Raw genomic sequence first — 25,056 nt, 5'->3', positions numbered from 1 at the left:
GAAAATTCAAGGTATATTCATTCCAGTACCTTCTCTGATAGTTGCATTTTCAAGGGACATATTATAGATACATGCCATCCTACTCTTTGACAAATTAATTAAGGAACTTAAGCATTCTTCCAAACAATTTGCCCCACTAGCAACCCATTATTAGTCTACTTTCTGCAATAGAAAAACTTTATTTTTTGTCTGTAAAACCTATTATGAACTCATTAATGCAATCAAGAAACATCAAGAGAATCTATACCTTATGCCAAGCACTATTTGAGGTTGAAGGATATAGAAATGAAAAAAATAAGCATAATCCCTTTCATCATGAAGCTTATATTTTACAAGGAATGAAGGCATAACTAGAAAGACTTGTAACATGTCAGATGATCAAGAAATTTTACAAAAATTATCAAGCACAGTACAGGCAGGGAAAGTGATGAAGGAGTACTGTTTTGCAGTGAGAACCAATAAGGGAAACCCTGAGAAGATACTACAAAAGATACCTTAATGGAGCGAGAAAGCAGCCACATTTCCATCTATGGAGGAGCATTCCAGGCAAGGGAACAATACACACATGTTCCATGCAGTTGGAGAATACTGAAACAACACATTAGCAATGTGGCCAGGGAACTGTGAGTGAGCGTCACACTATGGAGGTATCCAAGACTAAGTAATGTCAGGAACCATAAGTTTTTGAGCATAAGCATATCATATCAGCTTATTCTAGGTGCTGTGTGGAGTACAATTACAGGTTGACAAGGCTAGAAGCAGGAACTAAGTAGGGGGCACACTGCTGCAATACAAGCAAGAGAGGACAGTTGCTTAGAACTGAAGGATAACAATGGAGGTGGAAAGGTCAAATCTGGGATATATTTTCAAGGCAGAGCCAGTAGGACTTTCAATTGAATCGGATATGAGCTATGACAGAAAAAAAGACCTTGAGAAATATTCAAAGTTTGGGCCGAGCAAATGATGTTTCCATTTATTGGGAACAATATTCTGAGTCCTTATATGTGAATAGCTATCTATGTAGTCTTTGTGCTTGAAAATGAGTTTGGTTTATGGGAAGTCCTTGGCTGAAAATATATTATTTGAGTGTGTTTACAATGTCAGTGCATTTACTTACAGTGTAAAGGGCTGCTTTTAGAAGGTATGATGACAATCAGGTGTTTTTGCCCATTATTTTTACAAGTTTTTTATTTACCTGGATGACAAGCTTTCTTTTTGGGGGGAGGTGGGGTGGGTGGGTGCCAGGGATTGAACTCAGGGGCACTCACCACTGAACTACATCTCCAGCCCAATTTTGAATTTTCTTTAGAGACAGGGTCTCACTGAATTGCTTAGCGCCTCACTTTTGCTGAGGCTGGCTTTTGAATTTAAATCCTCCTGCCTCAGCTTCCTGAGAGGCTGGGATTACAGGTGTGTGCCACTACGACCAGCAACTTTGTTTTCCTTTTATTTAAACTCTAATATATTTGCCAATATAACTTGCTGTTATTTATATGGATTACTCCTTCAGGTATGTAGTGCTCCTTTTCATCATGTAGTACCAATTTTATTTTCAGAAAAGTTTACTTAAATTATAATCATTAATGTTCATTTTGTTTCATTATTTGGGTTTCCTGTTTAGGAAATATTATTTTGGATCTTGTTGTTTGTTTTCTGTGTATGTCATTTTGATCAAACAATATTATTTAAAATCTCTTCTTTACTTAAAAAAATTCCTTCTCTTTTTCTTCTAAAATTTATACAACATTTTCTCTTAAGATTACTGATCACATGTTCTCAGAAGTTTACTGGTCATTTCTGGAATTATTTATTCTTTAATTTCTAACTCTTGCCTTCAAGAGCTAATTTCAGAGATTTCCTAAGTTTGATTTATATTGTTATCTTCTACATCCTAGTATTTACAGCATTTGTTTTAGCATCTTTAAAAGAATCAGGCTGCATTTTTCTCTGACTTATGATCTTAAAGCACTGGTGTGCTTGCATCATTTGCAGGGTTACTGCACCCCTTACTATCCATGCTCATTAGCACTCTCCAGTTGTACTCTTTCTTCTTTTCTTTCATTTTTTTGGTTCCTTTTTCTTTTATATAAAAAACATTTTCCTGATATTTGAAGTGGGAGTATTTATTGAGGTACCATTTCTAACTTTACAAGTCTGGAATTTCATTTCTTGTAGGTTTTTGAAGAGTTAAGAAGAAAGCCCCTATTTATACATATCCTGGCTCTGTTTACCTCTCTTCTTGCTATCTGAAGCTTACATTTCCTTTGCTCCTATGATCCCTACCCCCCGCTTCAATTTGGGCTTTTTTTCTTTTAAGTTTCTCTTAAAGAAGGAGCTTCAACTAATGCGTTTCAAGAATCTACACATTCCAGGATATTAAGGCCCTTTCAACATTAGACAGTAGACTCTTCATTTGCCTGAACAGCCTTCTCCAAGATTCAGCTACTATTATTGAATTATCTAGAAACAATTCCTTATGAGCAGCTACTGGGAATTTGAGTGTTAACTATGTCTTCATTTCTATCAGACACTTACTTCATTGTTTCTCTGTTTCCTTCATTGTTTTCTCTGACATATCTTGCCACTTAATTTTATTGTCAATTCTTCATCAGTTTTTGATTTTACTATCTTAGCCATTATTTTAGTAGGAAACAGTTCAGAGTTTGTATGTGCCAACCTATTACCTCCCTTAAAAACATTAAGTTAAGGAATTTGCCCTATTAAGGAATGTAAAGTTATTATAGAGAGTCTTGGAATCACCAATCCTGGATTCCAGACAGGCAAGCAGCCTTTATTAGAAACAAGGCATAGAAGGAACCAGAAAGGATGGAGTTCTAACTGAACAGAGGTAACCAGAGGTCACCCAGATAAAGGTGACAACATGCACATAGAACAAGATCTATAAAAGCAGCCTAGTGCCAGACCTGGGAATCCAGGTCAAGAAGATTAGAAGCAAAGAGACTTCATGCCCAGTACCATGTGTTGGACTGAGGTCAAGTGAATGACTTCTAGCTATGAATGGGGTGACCCAAGACACAAACAAGGTGGAAGACTGAGTGTCAGGAGACTGGGGTATCAATTTCCATCTTAAAAACAGAAGGAACATTTGGAAAGCAGAAGGGCAATAGAGGGAGGAAGAGAGGAAAGAAAGGAAAGAGGTAGTACTGGCTACTGAAATGGAGTAAATTATATTCCATGAATGTATGATTATGTCAAAATGAACCCCAACATTATGTATAGCTATAATACACTAATAGAAACATAAAGAATTTTAAAAATGTTTTAAAAAGTACAAAAAGCACTTCCTCTGGAATATTCCAAATGTTTCTGTCATTAGGCCTATGATATCCAGAGTAAAAAAAAGTGTCACACATACCCAGAAGGCAGGTTAGTGCACATCAGATTGTTCTTAAGTCAGTGAGCCCAGCACTATTAGTATCTGCTACACTGTCTTCAAAAGGCAAAATGGAATTTACTGGTCCTTGCTAATCCACAGAAAACAAATCATATTGCACATCACAAGATAATAGCATATAGGAAAGCTCAAAATATGCATCTTCTGAAACACAAAGATAATCAGAGTTGTTTGATCATGTGTGATTTTAAAATCAAAAGCCTTTATAAGAATGGTTTGGGGCTATTCTTAGAACATACACAAAGAATATATTTAAGCAAAGAAAAGATCCTGGTCTTGTCACTCGCACCAATTGCTTGGGCATGTAGGATATTTTTCAATCCTGAGAAAAATCTAGGCAACCAACTATTGAACAATTTTATTCATTAGGAAGTCCTCATAGAATCTGTTCTGTGACCTATATCAAAATAACCACAACATTTCTGGTATTTCTGAATTCTGTAAAAATCTTTTGACTCATTCTTTATGTTATAAAACAGCTTTGAATGTATGGCATAAGGCCAAGATAGTTTGAACTTTGTTTGCACCGAGATTACTTTGTTTGCACATAATCTTTTACTGCAAGGAAACAATTCTTAATGGTATAAACCTGAGTGTATTTTTCCCACGTACGTTCTGATGTTTGAAATCAGCAAACCTTTTTCTCTGTTTCTTCTACTCATCCAGCCAGCAGCATCATTGCTAATATTCTTTACACTTGTACACTGTGTTCATTAGCTTTTGCTCCCTCTGCTGGACTGGAAAAGCAAGCAGCAAAGGGAACTCCAATTTTAAGAGAACTATATACACCCCACCCCACTACCAATTTTTGCATTTCAAAAACTTATACGTAAAATCCTTTCTAAAGATAAGACCATCTGAACTTAAACTAGCATTTTTTTTTAAAAACATAATTACTCCAATACATGCTTAAACTTTATTTGCATGTTATGCAACTTTTTATTTAACGGATTTCAACCTCATTTATGTTTTTTTTGTACACCATAAAGAAGGAAATTGGCACATGTGTAATGAATTCTAGAGTTCAGCCTTAATTTTCTATAATATAATTGCACTGGTAGACATATGTTAAGTTTATTATCTGGTTACCAAACTAAATAAATCAGAAGGATGTCAGCAAAATCATTATATTTAACAAGTAAAAACTGACTTTACTTGCACAGACAGGAATTTAGAATAGTCTTGATTAATGATAATGCTATTTAAAAAAATTTTGTTACTACAAAAAAGTAAAGAATAAAGAAAAAATACGTATTTTAAAAATTTTGGTTGCTAACAATGATAGCAGCAACACAAATTCATGGAGAATTCAGTGAATCCCAAACTGCCTTATAGTTTGTTGCAGTTGACTCTGTAATACATATTTAAGTAATAAAATTAGAATGAATTCCAGTCATTATCAGAAATGTGAAGGAAAAATAGGTTTTCAGGTAATAAAATAGCTTATTTTGTTCATAAGTAAGTTACCCAGCCCAATATTCTTTAAGGTTAACATCTGATAAAGAATAACATATTTTGCATAAAGACATCCATACTCAGCTAATCTGGGATGAAAATGACCCAATGAGTCCCAAGTGTTTTAGAAATAAATCACGGGCTGAGAGAATGCCAACATTTATGTGAGGCACCTGAAATGAGGCTTTCTTACTGGTTATCCTATTAAAGGGTCAAGAACACCGTGCATCTATAAATAAATCTCTCGATTACCAATGAAGACGGTAAACCTTTAAGCGCTTCTGCATTTGCTAGTAACTGATTTTTGCCCCTAATCCCTTCAGCCTAACAGCTTCATAGATGTCTATTTTTAGTTATTTAAATCTGCTCTAAAAAATGTTAAGAAATACAATATCATATATGCAAGGTATGGTTAAAGGATACAAAGGACAAAGAAGTACTGAGGTCAAGTCCACCATACAAAAGGCACAGACTAATGTCAAAACATGAGAATGCAAATTTAAGCATTAAGAGCTAAGTCTCTTGGCTGCAGAAATCCTCTACTTCTTTTTGCCTTCTGATATTCCTATGTTCCAAATAGTTCACAATTTTTTTTTTCAGTACACTATCCTGTCGTAACCCAAAAATTTGAGACTAGGCATTCTATTTTAAAATTCCATTTTTCCATCTTATACTTGAATTAGTCTTTATATTCACAAGATCAGAACTGGCATGTTAAATCTACAGAAGCTAAAGGGCTAGTTAGGAGAGAATTTAATGCAGCAAAGAGCTCCATCTCCTTATTCCATTATGATCTGCTTACTGAGTCTAAAAACCACATGCTTCATTAAGTTACTTAAAGGTTTTAGTTCAAAGCAATTGAACAGCTTTTAACTTCCCATTGGCAACTGCATGTAATTCATGGGCTGGGTAAAATAATATTTCAATTGCCTGAGTAAAATGTAAACACATAGGATATTAAGATGTAGCTATCTGATATCAATAATTTACTGATGATTATTTTGGTGATGGTATATAATAATACTGAAATTTAATACCATACCATAATTGCCTTTGTATCTTCCAAAAGAACAAGGAAGGTTACAAATTCATAGAAAACTGTTCATGTTTGCTAATGTACAACAATATTGAGTATAAGGAATATACAAATTGTTAATTCTCAACAACTTCACTGGAAATTAAGGGAGGAGTATATAAGAACATGCTACCAAGAAATAATTTTATTGTTTTGGTGGCCAATTCTTTAGATGTCTGATACAATTTTGTGACTCTAACTATTAGAGAAAAAGTACCTTTAAATATAAGGAAATATAGCTCTTTTACTTTCTTCCAATAATGGTTAATGGCAGGAAATAAGAAAAAAAAAACTTTAAATAAATGACTGTTATCCATTAACTGTCCCATACTAATTCATTATCAATATGTCCAGTTTAAATTATTTATAAATAGCTATGCAAAATTGAATTAAGAAATAGTGTTTGGTGAATATGCTCTTTTGTTTCCATGGAAACAAATGTTGAGTTGCATTTCTTTAAAGTTGGTTTTTTTTTTTTTTTTTGGTACCAAGGATTGAACTCATGGGGCACTCAACTACTGAGCCACATCCCCAGCCTATTTGTATCTTCTTTAGAAACAGGGTCTCCCTGAATTGCTTAGCACCTCGTCCTTGCTGAAGCTGGCTTTGAACTCATGATTCTCCTGTCTTAGCCTCCCTAGCTGCTGGGATTACAGGTGTGTGCCACCATGCCCAGCTTAAAGCTGGTTTTAAAGTGGAAAACTATAGAATGTCAATATCCCAGAAACCTCAAAACTTAATATATTTCATATTTTTAAAATTTATTTGGTTTTCAAAACAATAGTCCATAGCATGCCATATAGCTCAAGTAAACCATCTATAATTTCTACTGATTTTCGTTACCTGTTTGATTATGTCTTGTTATAACCCGCCCCCACCTCATTTTAGTAGAATGGCTTTATTTGGCTATGCATCCTCAGCATGTGACACAGGATTCACCTTAAGATCTTATTTGATAAAAGCAATTTAAATGAATGAATATAATAAACTATTTTCTCCTTTCAGTTCTGATAAAACAGTATTTTACAGTCAAACTAGCAGTTAAATTTCAGTCCTGATTTCTATAGTTAACTAGATCTGTGACCAAAAGCCAATCACAACACAATCACATTTCTTTTTATCAATTTCCAAAGTCATGGGGTTGTTGTCGTTTTGGTTTTCCTTCTTCTTTTTTTTTTTTTTGGTGTTGAACTTAGAGGTCCTTTACTAATGAGTCTCATTCCCAGTCCTTTTTATTTAGAGACAGGGTCTCCCTAAGTTGCTTAGAACTTTGCTACATTGTTGAGGCTGCTTTTGAACTTGTGATCCTCTTTCTCAGCCTCCCAAGCCACTGGGATTACAGACATGCAGCATCACGCCCAGCTATTGTCACTTTTAAACAACATAAATCATTAAAAGCACCTAGAAGATTTTTAGCATAGTAAGAAATCAGTAAATGATACCTATAGTAGTTATAGTAACTGTAGATACTGGGGTTGCTATCTATTCTTACCAGGCAAGATACTAGAGGCTCTGTCTTTATTCATCAGTGTAAGCCTGCTTTTACTTCCATTCTTCTGACAGACCTTCTGAAAAGCTAGTGCTGGACATTAAACATTGAGGTCAGGATTTGAAACTTCCTCTCCTGACTTCAGGCCCTGGGATTTCCCTAATACCTCATGCTACCTGTTCAGGATGTGTCTCAGATATCCTGAAAGACTCAACCTCTCTTTTAAATATTTTTTTTTCCAAAAATACTTCTATAAATTAAAGAATGACTATCTGATCCATTACAGAAGATAATTAATTAAAAATTAGTAGGTTGTAGAAAGAAATTTGTCTAAACTATATTTCATTTTTACTTTCTAAGGAAATCAATTGGGTTTCCTTGGTGTAGTGCAAGAAAGCATAAAGTGTATTTTTAATTCGGAAGAAAACATCTCATTGTTTCACAGGCCTGAGTCCTTCTAAAGTGTCACCCGGTTGCCCCAGTGAATATCCAAAAAATCCTCTCTATTGATGTCCGTTTTGTTATAGCATCTGGTCACACACTTTTTTTTAAGGAAATTCTATTAAAAAATAAAAACACTCTTTTCATATATAGTGAGGTTCTTTTAAATAAAGAGATGAGAATGCTGGACCTTCTACTAGAAATCTTCAATGGGTTATTATAATTAATATGCAAAGAGTATTATTGTCAGAAAAACACTCTCATGTAATCTGGGCATTGAAGTTGAATCCTGGTGAGACTAGTGTTAACATGGGGGTAACATGTATTAGCAAATAACAATACCACCACCCTCTGATATAAACAAACAAAATCAATACTCTGAGGCATAGGGCTATTCCATGAATAAAGTCATATGTCCAGAAAATGGTCAGTCAGTATTATGACACATGAGCTTTTTACTATATTTTTCAAATTAAATGTATGAAGTTGAAAGGTTCTGTGGAGAAATATTGACATTCTTAATGAAGAGACAGAGATGTGGCAAATAGGCCATGGATAAGACACATAAAATAGTCATTGAAATTTAGGTAGGATTTCATTCAGTTCAAGTATTTGTTTTTTCATTGTTATCTAGTTATAAGAAGTAAGGTATGTTTATAAAGTTACAGATCAGTAAAAGGCAGATGACCAAAACAAGTATTAGACTGAACCATATTAGCTGTCAGACACTCTACCATTCTGACCTACAAAAATGACAAATTAAACTTAAAGCCATGCTTAATTAATAATTACTTCCAAAACACATTATAATATTCTGTTAAGATGCTTTTATCTACAAAAATATTAAATTAGTTCTAATTCAGAAACCTAATTCCTATTAAGTTGGAAATGACCAATATGGAGGATACAATTAATAAAGAAATAATTCTTATTTTGAGAAAGTAAATATGTATTACATAGATTTTTGTGTAGTTATGATGAAGTCAAATGCATATTTCTAAATAGAATAAATATTTTGGAAAAGAATAGTACAGTTCAATGATGGCGAAGCCACTGCTATAATACTATGATACAAAAATTCTTGAGAGGCTGTTACAATTGTGTCATATGCCAACATATTGAATACTGAAACAGATAAGACAATTCAGCCATCTTCAACCAACCCAGACATTAACACGCTTTTAAAAGTATAATTACATGTATTTTTCAAAATATGGAAAATACATGTATTTTTTAAAATGTTATTTATATTTTAAGCAATTAGTTATTATATTATTTTTAATGAATTGATAATATTTAAAATTATCAGTTTTGGTATCAGTACAGTAAATATTTAATTATCATCCACATAAGCAAAAGCTTCTGGAAGTACCCCCCAAATTTAAAAACATAAGGTTCATATGAGCAAAAAAGCTTAGAAATATAAACAAAAAATATTGTTTGTGAAATATTAAAATGGTTCTTCACTTTTAACAATTCTTTTTGATGAATACCTTTAAGATACTTGAAAAGGTGTAAGAAATCATTTAAGATAGATCTATTTAAAAATCCTTACAACATTTTGTTCATGATGTAAAAAAAAATTTGAGCCCTATAGAAATTGCCCCATTTGCAAAATATATTTATAACTTAACCAAAATAAATAATTCATACCTCACCAAGTGAGTAATAACGTCTTGGGATCTGGGAGTCCGGATAGATGTTTTCTAGGTACCAAGAGAAAGGCTTACACTTCAGATTTTCTCTTAGTGTTTTTCTGACTGACACATCTCCATAATCCACTTTGACAACACCTGGAATTTTTCAGAGAAACACAAATCAGTTGATGCTATTTTCATTTTAGCACTTTTCACTCTGTTTACTTTGCTATCAGTTTTTGTTCTCTATCATTATAATTTCATCAAATTCAATTGCATGTGCATCTGCTATTACACTGGTTTTCTTAGTACACATACAATTAGCACATAAAATAGATGCAAAAACAGTTCTTCCATTGGTTATGACTTTTTAAATGCAAATATTTATCACCAAGTACTGGTAATTCTTATATCAACTAAATGTAAATTGGCATTAATTTAGTAACTCATAATCAAAGCTTAACAGAAGTATGCAATAATGTTATCTGTTTTTCCTTTTTAAAAATTTCAATCTTTATATTTTCCCTAAAATGTGCTCACCATCTGTAGATTTTATGAGAAATTTATATAAATATGATCCTTACAATGAACTACACATATGTGATCTAACTTTCACTTGTTTTCAATGTTAGATCATTTAAGTCCAGCAAGCAACCAGGCACAGGAAAAAAAAAAAAAAGACCCATTATTTAGGATATTCAGACCAACCAGTAGAGCCAATAAATCACCCAATAAAATATTCAGCCATTGTTTTGACAAACTGAATGTCTGTGACTAATCCAATTAGTAGTTTACTACTTTCAAAAGTAGCAAAATTCTCAAATTCTATCATCAACTAGCTCCATCTCCTTCATCTCTTCAATCTTTTTTCAAAATTAAATGGCATAATATAATTGAAAAGCATTCCTGATTATGCTTAAACAGCAAAACCATTTCCTTCCAAAAAATATTGATCTCTTCAGTTGGTGTTTGGACAAAAATAACAAGGTCTTTGGACCTTTTGAAATCGATAATATTTGCTTGCAAAAATCTTTCTATTCAGAACTTCCAATCTGGGGTGCAACCTTCAAATAAAGAGGCTCAAAAACAATTTTGTATTTTGATCACTAAAAGAATATCTTGCTGTGTTGTGACAATTGAAATGAGCTACATTATACTTAAGGAGATGCCATTGGTCTAGAGTCGTAGTGTCAGAGGATTTAATTCAACAATTACTTTTACTGTTCTGGTTCCATTTTTGAAGTGAATAAATTTAATTGAGATGGCTTATTTAATAACAGCATTCTCCATTTTTCATCTGAAGATTTAGTAATCCTAGCTTCAGACTTTTTTTCCTAGGCATGTTTTATGAGTAGTTTTCTGACAAGAAGTCATGTCTGAAGAAGACTCACCTGCATATCATTTTACAGTGGTCCACAGAAAACATTAACTGCTCACCTTGGCAATGGGCAGTTGGTGGAGATTCAAAGAAATTATTGAGGAAAGGTAAATCCTTTTTGACCTGCCATACCTATACCACCCCTTTGCACTGGCACAAAAACTGGGATTTTGTCTTAATCCCAATTATGGTAAATCACTTTTAGAAATGCAAAATAACATTGTCATTTATTTCTGTATTTTGATGAGAATTTTTTCTCTCTCCAGGTTCCCTATTTTACTATTCAGAAGTGAAATGTTATGAAAAGACAGCAGGGCTAACCAAATACTCCAAACAGGTCACATTTCCCAGGCACCTGCATTTAGGTAAGGGCATCTGGTTGGTCCTGGTCAATGAACTGTGGGGGGAAATGGACAAAGTCACTTGCAGTCTTAAAGACAGAAGAACAGCTATGAGACACCACAGGTTCCTTCTCTCTCCTATAAGGACTGAGAGACCTTGTATCCCAGCATGTGCAGCTGCAAGACAATAGGACCCTTGTTGTGCCTATGACTGTGCCAGGCAGACCTGGAATTAGTCTGGAAATGCCATCTTACTTGTTTCCAAACATTTATCTCCAACCCAAACCTCCCCCAAATTGTTTTTCAATTGTTTATGCAACAATTTTATTGAAATATCTAATAGGTATCTCAAGAATGGCAAATCTAAAATATGATTCTATAACATGTTCTGTCTCTAAGATTCTCCATTTCCATTATTAGCTCAAAGAGCCATCATTTTTTTTCACTGGGCTAAGACAGATAATTCTCTTTATCTCACACCCACACTTGCAATTCATTAACAACTGCCACTAGTTATGCCTTCACAATATATCCTTAGTCCTCTACTGCTTCCATACTGGTCCTGTCCTCTCATCTCTTAGATCAATCCCGGGAGACATCCTTGAACTGTGCGTGAACTAAAAATGAAGTGGAAGCCATTAGACAGGAAAGTCTGGTATCTGGGAACTCCCAGGGACAGCCCTACTGGTTTGAGACTGCCCAATACGTGTGACTTCCTAATTCGCTTCATCTAAGTTCAGCACTGCAATAGAGATGGGATGACCTGCTGGAGCCACACAGCCTCTTAGAGATGGGTGTGGTTTGCCAAGATGCCAGTCAACCTGTTTGCTGCAAGAATCCTGTCACACTGAGAAGCAAGAGTCCTCCTGCTGAAACCTGCCTTTGATGTGTTTTCCTTTAAATAAAGAAATGAAGCAAATGTTTTTTTAGTTGTTGAGTTCCAGCTCCTTTCAGGACTGGAGGAAGTACCAGACACTCTGCTTTCCTTTTGTACCTAATTTCTGGCTCTGTCTCTTATTTCTTTCTAATTATTTCAGACTTTCTATTTCTCAGGCAGCTCACACCGTCTGAGCAGAAAGCTACCCTAGCAGCATGCTGGCAAACCCTAAATAGACCAGCATTGAAAAGGCCTCCCAACTAGCACTCTCAACATTTTCCATTTCTCCATTTATCTTTTATTCACTGATGCCTACTCATTAGACAACTTATTCAAAATACAAATAAAATTATGTTACCTCCCTGCTCCTAAGCATCCAGTGATTTTCCACTGTACTGAGAATAACTAATCATCTCTTAATGATTGCCTGGAGACTCTTCATTGAAATGGCTGGTTCTTGGCTATCTCTCTGAATTCATCCTTGTTTTGCTTTTCTTCAAACACACCAAGCTCATTTCTTTTTCAAGGTGTGTAATTATCTTCCTGTCTGGACTAGTATTAGTTTGGGACTTTCAGGAATTGTCCTTTACTTGTTCCAAGTCTTTCCTTAAACTTTACTTATCCAGGTTTACCCTGATCTTATCGAAGTTGACTGCTTCCTAGCATCATCCTTGGTCATGTTCTATTTAACTTAATTAATTTTTCTCCATAGCACTAACCCTAATATTATATGACAGATTAATTTGCTCATTTTCTTTATTACATGATTTTGGACAATTTTTTTTATCTCTTGAATCTTAAGATATCTTATTGAAAATACCTTGTAATATATTGTGAATAGGAGATATGGTCTGGAAAAGGCCTACTACGGTGCCTGGAATATAACAATTGCTTAATATCTAGTATTTATTATAACATATATCTGTTGTTTTTGCATGTCTGATATCCATCTGACTTCTGGTAAAAGCATTAGTTTTCTTTGAGTAGACATCCCTCCCTGACTTTCAGTTTGGGTGGGGCTGTTCTCATTCCCCTTCCTAACCTTTTAGCTCCATCTAGGTATACAGACTATATTCACATTACTAGAGAGTCTTGTTAAAATGAAAATTCTAATTTGGTTGGTCTCGGGGAGGGCCTTTCAGTCTGCAGTTCAGACAAGCTCATGGAGGATGTTGCTCAGACCAGAATATGATTAGCACTCAAGATAATCAGAGCATTTCATTTATCAACCTTATATACAAACAGATAGTAATGATTGATTCATGCATGGGCCTGTGAGAACCTAATACAAGTTTACTCCAAGAAGTTGTTTGTACCATCAGAAATTTAAAGCTCTATTTCCTCTGGAATTGGTACTTACAAAGATGATTTAAACCTGAGCTTACGGAGATACTCTATAGAGAAGGCCTTGGACAGAGACACCTTGAGGAGTAAGATAAATAACCAGAAGTGTGTGTATGGGGAGGGAGGGAGGAAGGAAGGGAAGGCAGGAGAAAGAGAGAGAGAGAAAGAGAAAGTGGGCCCAGAGGTCAAATCATGATTAATTCAACCAATATTTGCTGTAGTCCAACTACATACAAGGCACTTATTCTAGATATTTTGGATACATTTATAAACAAACAAAACTAACCACCTTTGTCTATGGATTTTATATTATATATCATATATATATATGAATGATACATGCTATGGCAAATACGGACTTGGACAGGAAAGGATGATTGCAACTGAAGGAATCTTAATACATTATTACTTTTTGCAAAGACAATTTATATAAGTTGACAGTTTTTAAGGCAAGTCTTTCAATGAGACTTATAAAAGCCCTAAAAGACTTTGATGATGAGATAAAAATGTATAATAAGAAAAAAAGTGTATTTTAATTAACTCCAGGTTTTTGGTTTGATTAATAGAAAAATGATAACACTTATGGGTTGTTCTATTTTATTTAATAACTTTTCCTTTATTAATCATCTTGAAACACATTGCATGGTAGTATTAAATTCATATATTTAGAGCAATCATGTTTTAAATTTTAAATAACTATTACATGGAAGACCATAATATTCACAGTTAGTACTTCCCTAGTACAGAACTAGTAACTCTAAGAATTCTAGTTTTCTATAATCTAGGTGTAAAAAACAAATACCCTGATTGCACACTATAGCTTACAATCTAATGGATAAAAGTATCTTTTGCAGAATAACTTAAAGTGGAGAAAAGGGGAAACTATTTTCCTTCTATAAAGAATGCTTAAATAAATCAATTGTACATCTAGTAGACACAATATAATTTACATATTAAAATAATTGTCAATATAGGAATATGAAAAATGTTAATAAAAACCTAAAATTTTATGTGTATATATATATATGTATATATATACATATATATATATATATATAATACTGCCACTAAAACCAACTCAAATGGAAATAAATTAAATAGCAAGAATCTGAGAAAAATAAAAACAGTACCTTCCCTTTGCTACTCAAAAAATAATTGATACAAAGAACTAAGAAGGCTCCCATTCCTTTCTTAAGCAAAAGTCAAAACTATGCAGTTAATCATAAATATTTTTATATAAATGATGTGATATTAATAATATATTTGCACAGTATAGGAATATACCAGCTATACTGTTTAAGGATTTATTTATTTATTTTTGGTATCAGGGATTGAACCCAAGGGTGCACAACCACTGAGCCACTTCCCCAGCCCTTTTTATTTTTTATTTAGAGACATGGTCTTTCTGAGTTGCTTAGATCCTCGATTTTGCTGAGACTGGCTTTGAACTCACAATTCCCTTGCCTCAGCCTTCCAAGCTGCTGGGATTACAGGCATGTGCCACCATGCCTGGCTAAGAATTATTCTTTGAAACTTTCTAAATTTAACATAAATAGAAAATCATCCTTCATTTTATTATTTATTTTAATAATTTTCCTTAATGTCTTTATGAGTAAAGATGTATACTTTATGTATATTATTATCAAATGTGACAATAATGATAAAATAAGCCATGTTAAAGCCAATTGGTGATTATTGAATTCTATACTATTTAATTACTATACATATCAGAAGTTTAGGAGATTAGTTAGAATTTTTGTTGTTTTTAAAACTTTAATCTACTTTTTCAATTTAATATGTCCATTCTTTATGTGCATACAAAATACCCAGATTCCTAAGCTCTCACTAGACAGAACTGCATAAAAGGCTGGTAACCCATCTCGGCTAATAATACACAATGATTATTTATTGAATATATCATTTACTGTTATTACTTTGATTTTATTTTAATGGAATAAGAATGAGATAATGAATTTTATAAAGGTCATATCTTCCGTAGAGAGCTGTATCATACCAAAGAACCAAATATCAGCCAGATTTGCAGTTTATTTAATTCTGTCTGATATAGCTGGAAGTTAGAAGAGGTCTTGAAGCTGAATTTTCTAGGTAGTTACCTCAAACTTCAGTTCCATTTGACATTAAAGATCTTATATTCAACTGCTTGGCTTCAGTTCATAAGGAAACTAAATATGTTTCCTTCATAAGGAAACTAAATATGAACAGTAGCATTTTAAAATAAAGGTCAACTTGATATCATTGAGGAAAATGGAGTATAAAATCTACAGTCTTCAGGAAATTATGCTAAGTCAGGAACTTCAGGGCAGTACTGAACACTTCAGCTGGAGCAGCAAGTGTATGCAGTCACCAGCTTCCTCACTCACGTATTTTATGGAAACTGCAAAAGAAATATTAATCTACTGATGATGCTATTCATCTACTTGTGTACATTCTGTTTTCATTTTTGGTTTTATTTTTCTCCCAGTAGAAAGGAAATATTTGTGTGCAATTAATTTATTAATATTTCTTAAATTTCTCTAATTTTTCAAGGATGACTTGTAATCATACATAATAGTGGGATTTTTATGCCATATATGTACATGAACATCACATAATTTGATGACTCACATTAAAATTATTTGAAAAGTATATATTCATTGCAGATGAAACTAAATCATAAATGAACATAAAAAGTTTAAAGTCACCTGTAATGTTTATATTTATCTTATATTAATAATTTTTCTAAACTTCTTTATTTAGTAGATACAAGTTTTATTTTTTTTTGCAAAAATTGATTCATAATATAATATGCATTTGCAACCTGCTTTTTCCTAACAGAGTATGTCATAAACACTTTCAAAGCTAAGTGAACTCTTCTGAAACTTAAATATATATTTAAGATATACAATGAGACTTTTAAATTTAAAAGAATATTTTGATTAACATTTCAATTGTTCATATTAACGGGATTCCATATGACATTTCAACACATGCATATAGAGTGTACTGATGAAATTCAGCTACTCTTAATCCACTTTCTCCAAATGCCCAATCTTTTGTAACCTTTGATTTCAATGTTTCTGTAGAATTCTATTTTACAAATTAGTCATAATGCATTTAATTAGTCAACTATAGATGAATATTCAATTTATTTTAAATTTTAGACCTAACAACCAATAAATATCTTTATACAATTTTTTTTATTTTACCATTATTTCTTTAATTTCTAGAAGCAAGGTATTCTGATAACAGAGTCTTAAGGCTTGAAGTTATATACAGTCAGTCCTCTATATTCATTGATCTATGGATTTGATAAACTGCATTGTGTACCTCAATTCTGTTCATTTATCAACAAATAACATAATTTCATTCTTCTTTGCAGCTTAATAAAACTTTTTTCTATTTATATTTCTCATCTTCTTTATCCATTCCTATCTTGATGGGCACTCTTGATACAAACAAATTTGGTATATTTGTTGCAAATATTTAAATTTTAGAGAATTTTTAATAGTACAAAGTGTTTTAGTTTTAATATTGTAAATGATAACAATCTTCTGCTCTGCCCTTGATATGATATTTGAAAATGACTTTTATATCCTGAGATATCAAAAATGTCTGATTCTCTTTTAATAATATAATATAAACACAAATAAAATATAGAATGTAAAAATGTTTTACCTCATATTATTTTCATTCATTTAATCACCATGTCTTTTTTTAACTTTCATTGTTCTTTTTCTTGTATATATAAAAAGATACATATTTAAAGTGATTCACTTGTTTCAGTTTGCTTTGATTAAGTAGATCTCTAATATACCTTATAGCTTAATAGCCTCTAGGCACTTTAAATTTTATGTAGAATCAACTTAATACAATATAGTACTCTATATTTAGTCATTATCTGATTTTTGTAAAATCTAAATGAGGATTTGACATTATGCTATTGGTTCATTGCAGATCAATAAAGAAAAACAAGATAGTTTCCCCAAACTTGCAATTGTACCAGCTTTCTGTGTTGTCTTGAGGTCCTGGACTATTGCATCATGATATAATTTTTTGTTTTATAAGGTATCTCAAGAGCAATTTCCTGTACAAACCCAGGAACAGGGAAAACAGTGTTTGTCCTTAGTAACTTATTATGTTGTTTTCATCTTACAAACACTTCTATCTTTATAACTGATATATCCTTCTACAGTCTATCCAGTATAACACATGAATTTAGAATACTATATCAAAGTACGTTTGAAACAGGACAGTCATTCATTCATTTAGCCAAGTAATAAAACATAATAGAGCATGGTGTTGGAAAAAAGAGTTAAGATATGATTTAAGAGATTTTATTTCTATAGTAAACACATTTGTATATTCTTTCTCATTAAATATCTCTAATATCCCTATTATTTATTATTTAAGGATGAAACTGATGCATGCATGAAATTCCAGCAACTCAGGAGGCTGAAATAGGAGAATCACAAGTTGGAGGCAGCTTTGTCAACTTAGTAAGACCCCTAACAACATAGCAAGAACCTGTCTCAAAAATAAAAATGATAAAAAAAGGACTGGGGATGAAGCTTGGTGGTAAAGTGCCCCTGGATTCAATCCTGAGTACAAAAAATAAAATTAAAAAAAAGAATGAAATTAAGTCTTTGGTTACATAAATTGCTAAAGTTAACCATAGAAATTGTTCTAGTGGCAGGGTTAGAAGTCACTCACTTCTTTCTAATATCAAAATCCATGTTCTTTTCTACAACACTTGAATGGGGTCATAAAACTTGAGAAATCGGGAAACAGCTCCACCAAGAAATCTTTCTCTGAGTGGTGGTACTAACCATGATAATTATCAACCTTCAAAGGATGGGAACCACTTGGCAAATTATCTCTGTCCTGACAGATCAATATGATGATCCAAGAGCCTGACAAACTCGAATTCATAGAAATAAATGATTAATAGTATAATATGATGTAATTGGAATTTCCTATATTGGCTTGACAATTAAATATAAGTTAGGATATTTCAGTGTATAATTGACTGAGGAATCAAAATATACCCATAAAGTGCCTCACAAATTGTGTTCTATAATTACTGTGCAGGAAGCTAGATTCAACTGGTTCTTCAGTTCTGTGAGACATTATTGTAATATCTCTGACATGGTGATGGAGTCAACAATCAACAGCATTTTACAATTATTGCTGAGGAGAAGGTAATCATACTTGGGTTATTACTGCCTGAGTATGTACAATTTCTTTTCCTCTTTGTGGAATCACTGGCCAATTGTACTTTCTGTAATTAGTTAATGGCTATTGAAATCAATGGACAATTAAATGCATCCTGATTATTAAAAAATTTCCTTTGATTCTTTCTGGTAAAATCAAGAAAGCAGCAAGATAAAAATTTGTTGAGTGGTTTCTGTAACTTGGAATAAAATCTTGAGATAAAATGGATCATCATTTTAAGAAATTCTACACTGTCACCCACCTGATCACAGTCAGAATGATACTGAAGGGAAAACACATACACACTTGTAAATTTTTCTGAAATATCAGCCTTCAAATGTGAAGTAGCTTGATTAATTATTTTAATTGTTCAAAAATATTTATGCATGTATAAGAATGCTTGTACATGCTTGTACAAAAAGCTGCATCTGCATGAATTTATATCTAAAAGATTTTATTTAGTAGGCATACTATAATCCTAGGTGAAAGGAAGTTTTTTGTTATATTTTGTATGGATAATTTTTTTTGGTAATGCTATATTGCACAATGGTGATCCTGCAAAAGGTGGAAACTTAGATAAGAATCAGTAATTAAACATTATAATCTTGCCATATTTTAATGGAAACAATGAGCAAACAAATCTTTCCTACAGGATTTCTGAGAACTTTTACTATGCTAACATGCACTGTGAACAACCAAAGTAGATAGCATTTCCCAAATTTACTTGCCTTTTTCCAGAATTTGAAACATGCTCCTTTAAATTACTGTGAGAAATTCGGTTCTCATTGTATTTTCTATATCTAACCAAAGATATTAGTCACTAGATTCAAACTGATTCCATTAAGTAAAAGCTTTAGTAGAAAAAAAAATAATAGCTCTTATCATTTGCTTTAATTAAACCAAGAAAATGGTCATCAAGGGCAGAGACTGAATTATGGGTCTTGAACTGTCCTGAGACACAGGCTATGCCTCTCGGAAAGTCTCTGTGTGAAGGCATGGATCTGAGACTGCCCAGTTGCTATGGTGATGCCCTGTTCAATAGGAGGTTCTGTGCCAATCACGGAGTATTCTGTCCTTGACCTTGAGGTTCAAACACCAGCTGCTTGTGGGTAGAAAGTTATAGGCGTAAGCTGATAATCGGGCTGCTAATATTCATGACCTTAGTTCTGCTTACTCTGAAGAAACTTTCTCACAATAAATCCTTTTGATGTTTAAACCTATGTAATAAACATGCCAAGCTTGCTTGTGGTCACTATTTCCATGTACTGGAGCACACATCTAGTCTGTCAATGGTATGGCAATTGATATAACCTCATAAGGCCTCATATCTTCCCCTGTTACATGGACATAATAATAACACTTTCCTCTAAGTGTCATTGTGATTACTAAATGAGTTAATGAGCAAAACACTCAGGCAGGACTTGATGCATAGCAAGGACTTGTTGAATGTTACTGATAATGTTTGTTGTTTAACGTGAATGAGAATTTCAAGAGGCACATGCTTTCTTAACAGAGGAGCAGGCTAGTTGTTTTCTGAGCCTGTGCACTTCTGTTGTCTATCAGCTGTCTGGTGTGGGAAAACAATCATTTCCTTTGACCCAGATGCCCTTTAGTGAGAGGCACACCATAGATCACTTTCAAGATTTCTTGGGATCTGTACTCCTGCTGCTATCATTTAGGGTCTCAATGTAAGGATTTTTCTACTCCAAACATCTAATAAAAATGAAGCTGAAGCTCCACACTTCCTGCACTTGCCATTTTTCCTGCCTACATTTGTGCACCAGGGTGATTCTGACCACACATTCACAACAATAACAACAACAACATATCACAAATTTCAGAATCACAGTCTCTGTGTTAAGACATACCAATCAGCATGGCAGAAATTGGTGTTCTAAAAGAAGAACGAAAAGCTGTTCTAAAAAGCATGTTGATTCTGATGTGAACAACCAATTGTAAAATTATTCTTGGACTCTATTGTCAACTAATTTCCTCCATCTGTCCTAAACTACTATAAATGAATGAGCTGGAAAAGGCTACAGGAGAGACATTAGTCACCCCAGGGACACTGTGCACTGTTACTATGGCACAACCAGTGACACAAATTTCAATAAGCATGAATTTGACTTATGCTTTTTTGGAAATGGTGGAGTAAAATTTTGCTCCTGGGTTTCCCATGCAGTATTTATCTTCTTATAGCACTGTCATGTCAAATAACGGAAACTGAAAACAAAGCAACGTTTATTTATTACATATATAAGATAGAGTTCACAAAGCAGAGTCAACACTGCTAGGCAGGAGAAGATCTCAGCAGTTACTAAATAAAGTCAATATTCAGTCATGATGAAAAGAAGCCAACTGTGTCAGCTGCACTATTGTGATGCTAATACTCTCCTACATGGTGGTTTAATTCAAATACTGCATAGGAATTCTAACATTCCTTTCTTCTTTTTTTTTTAGAGTTTGCATTTTTCTGAAGATGTTATTGGTCTAGGACTGGACTAATATTTAATTCAACAAATGCTTTGGGCCCATAAGGGTATTGGATGGCTCAAGAGGAGAGTCAGAGACCAACATCTTGAAAGTAGGATGCATTTAATACAGTTTTTGTTTGTTTGGTTGAGGGTTTGATTTGTGTAGTGGAAATAAATACATTTTGAGTTATAACATGCCGGGAATATTCAAATATATAAAATCAAATATATAGAATATCCAGGATTCTTTCTTAAAATACATGCATTTCACAAATGTTCATTGAAGCTTCTTATTTCCCTTCTGCAGTCTGCTGATTTTGTCTGTTGCAAATAAGCTAATTCTTCAAAACCATTGGTCAAGATGAAAAAGGAAATGACCAGACAATTCAGAGAAGGAGGGAGGAAGAATTTCAATGCAGTAGAATTTTACTCGTTAGTAATAGTTTAAAATCACAAAATCGTATCAAAATTCTGTATGTGTTAGAAATGACCTTTCGCAGATAAAAAGCCTGAGCCTCAGAAACTTGATTGGACTTGGGTGAAGTTGCACAAGAAAATGAAAGATCTTGCACTGGAATTCAGGATTCCTGACTACAGGTTAGTGCCCTGAACATCTGTTCCTCCTTACAACACTTTTAATTGTTTCTTATTTTGTGTTAAAAACTGTGCTGTGCAGTCAAGATACACTATTCAACAACAACCACATATAGTTTCTTCCGTCGTCAACTTAATCTGTACATATGTAATCAACAACTGTAATGACAAATATATTTGAGAAATATACAGGGTAAAAAAAGCATAGGATAAGTAACTGATCCACTGGGGTTTAGGGAGAGGCAGATCAGGCTGTCTGAGGAAGTGACCTTTGAGTTGAGATCTTGAGATAAGTAAAATGACATACCCAGGGGAGCATTGGGCATGATGGAAAATGTCACCTAGTTTTATTGTTTGGGGACATGTTGATAAAAAAAAAATGCTTTTCTTTGGCTATTCCTGAAGATTATTCACCTATTTATTTCTGTATTATATTTTTGTACCAGAGACTCTAGGGTGGCTCAAAATCATGCGGTTCCTTTCCATCAAGTGTGAGGAGAACCTGCATCTTGCTTCTACTCAAGACAAAGAACAAAAGTGATAGGGTGTAACTTGTGATGACATTATGTGTAATTGTACTTTGCACCTTACTATCTGATACTGTGTTTGACTTCCTGCATTTCTAGCTTTGGTGAAACAAACTGCCTGGTGGCAAGCGGCCCCATGGAGAAGTCCAAAGAGCAGGACTTTTCTCATAGCTAGTAAGAAACTAAAAACGTCCCTCTTGCAATCTGCAAACTAAACTCTAATGATGGTCACATAAACTTGGAAGGAAACATTTCCTCAGTCAAGCCCTGAGGTGAGACTGCTTCCCCAGCAGCCATAGGAGAAGCCCTGATCAGTGTCCCCAGCTGGGCCACCCCTGGATGCCTAACCCACAGAAATTGACAGATAATAGATGCATGTGTATCTGTGTGTCTATAAGACACCGAGTTTGTGGTACTGTAGCACATATCAACAGATAACTAACAGGATGCTCCTTTGTGCCATTTCAGATGTCATTGGGAATGTCCTCTTTTTTATATTGATAAGTTGAAGTTCTTAGGTTTTATAAAATCTCCCACAAATCTAAGCAAATAATTCTGTGAGAAATAGTATGGAGTTCTTTAGATGATAATTAAATTTCTTAACATATACATATAAAACTTTCATAAGTTGAACTTCTGGAAATATTAGCCCATAACTACATAAGATTATATAAACAAAGATATTTTGAACATTTTTCCCCAAAATGTCTTACTGATATCTAAAAAGCATTAGGCAAAAAGCTATAAAGAAATGAAGACACTGATTACCATTTTAATTCATGTGACTTATCCACCCGAGTATGAATTCTAGATCCATCATATACCACTCATATGACCTTTGATAAGTTATTTTCCTCTTGGAGGGTTCAATAAGTAAGTTTAGCTACTTTATTGTATTATGGTGTGGGAATAAATATCATAATACATAGAAAATACCTGGCACCGATAAAATATAACTCTTATCATTGCAAAAATGCATAAATGTCTTTTTTCAGTTATATAAACTTTTCAGTAAAATATTTCATAAGGTAATAATAGATTATAGTCTTATACATTCTACTTTTAGAATTTTAAAATGCAAATGGAAATAGTTTTTCAGTTTATATTAGACTAAAAATTTGAAAGTAATTTTCATTGACTTTAGTCATAGATTAAGCTCTATAATCTTCTTTGGATTTATAATCTAAAGATAGATTTAATAAAGTATTTTACTAATGTTTTCATGAATTCATTAATCTTAATATAATCTCTTTTTTTGTAAATGTAATACTTAGTTTTGCATTTATTTTTCATCCCAAATATTCAATGTTTTCCAAGTTAAGAGATGTACTGCAAGGCAGTATTGCAGAAAACTTTGCAAAATTTTAAGAACATTAAAATTGTATGGCTACTATACAGTTAAATTGGAGATTTCCTTTTATGAGAGAGAGAGAGAGAGAGAGAGAGAGAGAGAGAGAGAGAGAGAGACTAGAGGACTAGAGATTGGACTCAGGGGAACTCTGCCACTGAAATACACTCCCAGCCTTTTTTATTTTATTTTGAGACAGGGTCTTTTTGGTGAGTATCTCACTAAATTGCTGGGCAGGCCTCCAACTTGCAATCCACCTTTCTGAGTCACTTGGATAAAGGTGTAAACCACCATTCTCAGCCATAATTGTAGATTGCGGCTTGACAACTATTATGGTTTAGACATTAAGTATGCCCCCAAAGCTCATGTATGAAACAATGCCAGAATATTCAGAGGTGATATTATTGGATTATGAAAGCCTTAATCCAATTTGTGAATTAATTCTCTGACAGGGATTAACTGAGTGGTAATTGCAGGCTGGTAGGGCTTGGCTGGAGGTGGTGTGTCACTGGGGGAGTGCCTTTGGGATAGATATTTGTTGAGCTGAGCCTGGCCTATCTCTCTGCTTCCTTCCACCACACTCTTCTTCCATGACATTCTGCCTCACCTGGAGCCCCGAGGAATGGAGACAGCTGTCTTTGGACTGACACCTCTGCAACTAGGAGCTGCTGTATAAACTTCTCCTCCTGTAAAATTGTTCTTATCAGGTCTGTCAGTCACAGCACTGAAAAAGCTGACTAAGACAACAGACCAAAGCTAGGTTTAAATATTTATAGAATGAACATTAGTAGAGTTGTTATGGAATATACTATATAGTTCTTCAAAAAATTAAAAATAGAGAAAAACATTAAAAATAGAACTACTATATGATCTAGTCATTCTGTTACGAGTAACTGGCCATATAAAGTCAGGGTGTTAAAGAAATATATGCAGTCCCATGTTCACTGCAGCATTATTCACAATAGGCAAGATAAAGAATCCATCTAAGAGTTCTGTCAGTGGATGAATGGCTAAAGAAAATGGGTTATATATGCATAATGGAATACTACTAAACTTTGAAAAAAAAATCCTGTCATCTGAAACAAGGATGAATCTGAAGGCCACTATGCTAAGTGGAATAAGTCAGGCACACAAATCAGAGGACTATGATCTCATTGAATGTGGAATCCAGATAACCTTATCTGGAAGCAGAGGGTATGGTGGTTACCAGAAACTGGGGTTATTATCTCATGGGGAGGAACACTGGAGAGATGTTTATCAAAGGATTCAAAATTTCAATTAATTGGAAGAAATAAATTCAAGTGATATATTGTAAAACATGGTGACTATACTAATAATAAAATGTATTTTTAAAAAATTCTAGGAATGAAATATCCTCACCCCACAAGTGATAACTATTCAAAGTAATGCATTAATTTAGCTAGAATTAGTTATTGCATAATGTGCACAT

General features: G+C 33.5%; 1 protein-coding gene across 6 annotated transcripts in view; it reads right to left on the bottom strand.

Moving 5' to 3' along the window:
* Positions 1 to 25,056, bottom strand: part of Galnt13 (polypeptide N-acetylgalactosaminyltransferase 13) — a 514,272-nt gene that overhangs the window by 57,533 nt on the left and 431,683 nt on the right. For all 6 annotated transcript variants that reach the window (XM_040294317.2, XM_005315793.4, XM_021733280.3 and 3 more), the window contains one exon: positions 9,529 to 9,668. In XM_040294317.2, the coding sequence (XP_040150251.1) occupies positions 9,529 to 9,668 (140 nt within the window). The remainder of the gene's footprint in view (positions 1 to 9,528; positions 9,669 to 25,056) is intronic.

The sequence above is a fragment of the Ictidomys tridecemlineatus genome, chromosome 7 (assembly GCF_052094955.1).
Source record: "Ictidomys tridecemlineatus isolate mIctTri1 chromosome 7, mIctTri1.hap1, whole genome shotgun sequence".
In the NCBI taxonomy this organism is placed as follows: Eukaryota; Metazoa; Chordata; class Mammalia; order Rodentia; family Sciuridae; genus Ictidomys; species Ictidomys tridecemlineatus.
Note: the sequence above shows the minus strand (reverse complement) of the source record. Positions and strands in the feature narration are given on the sequence as shown.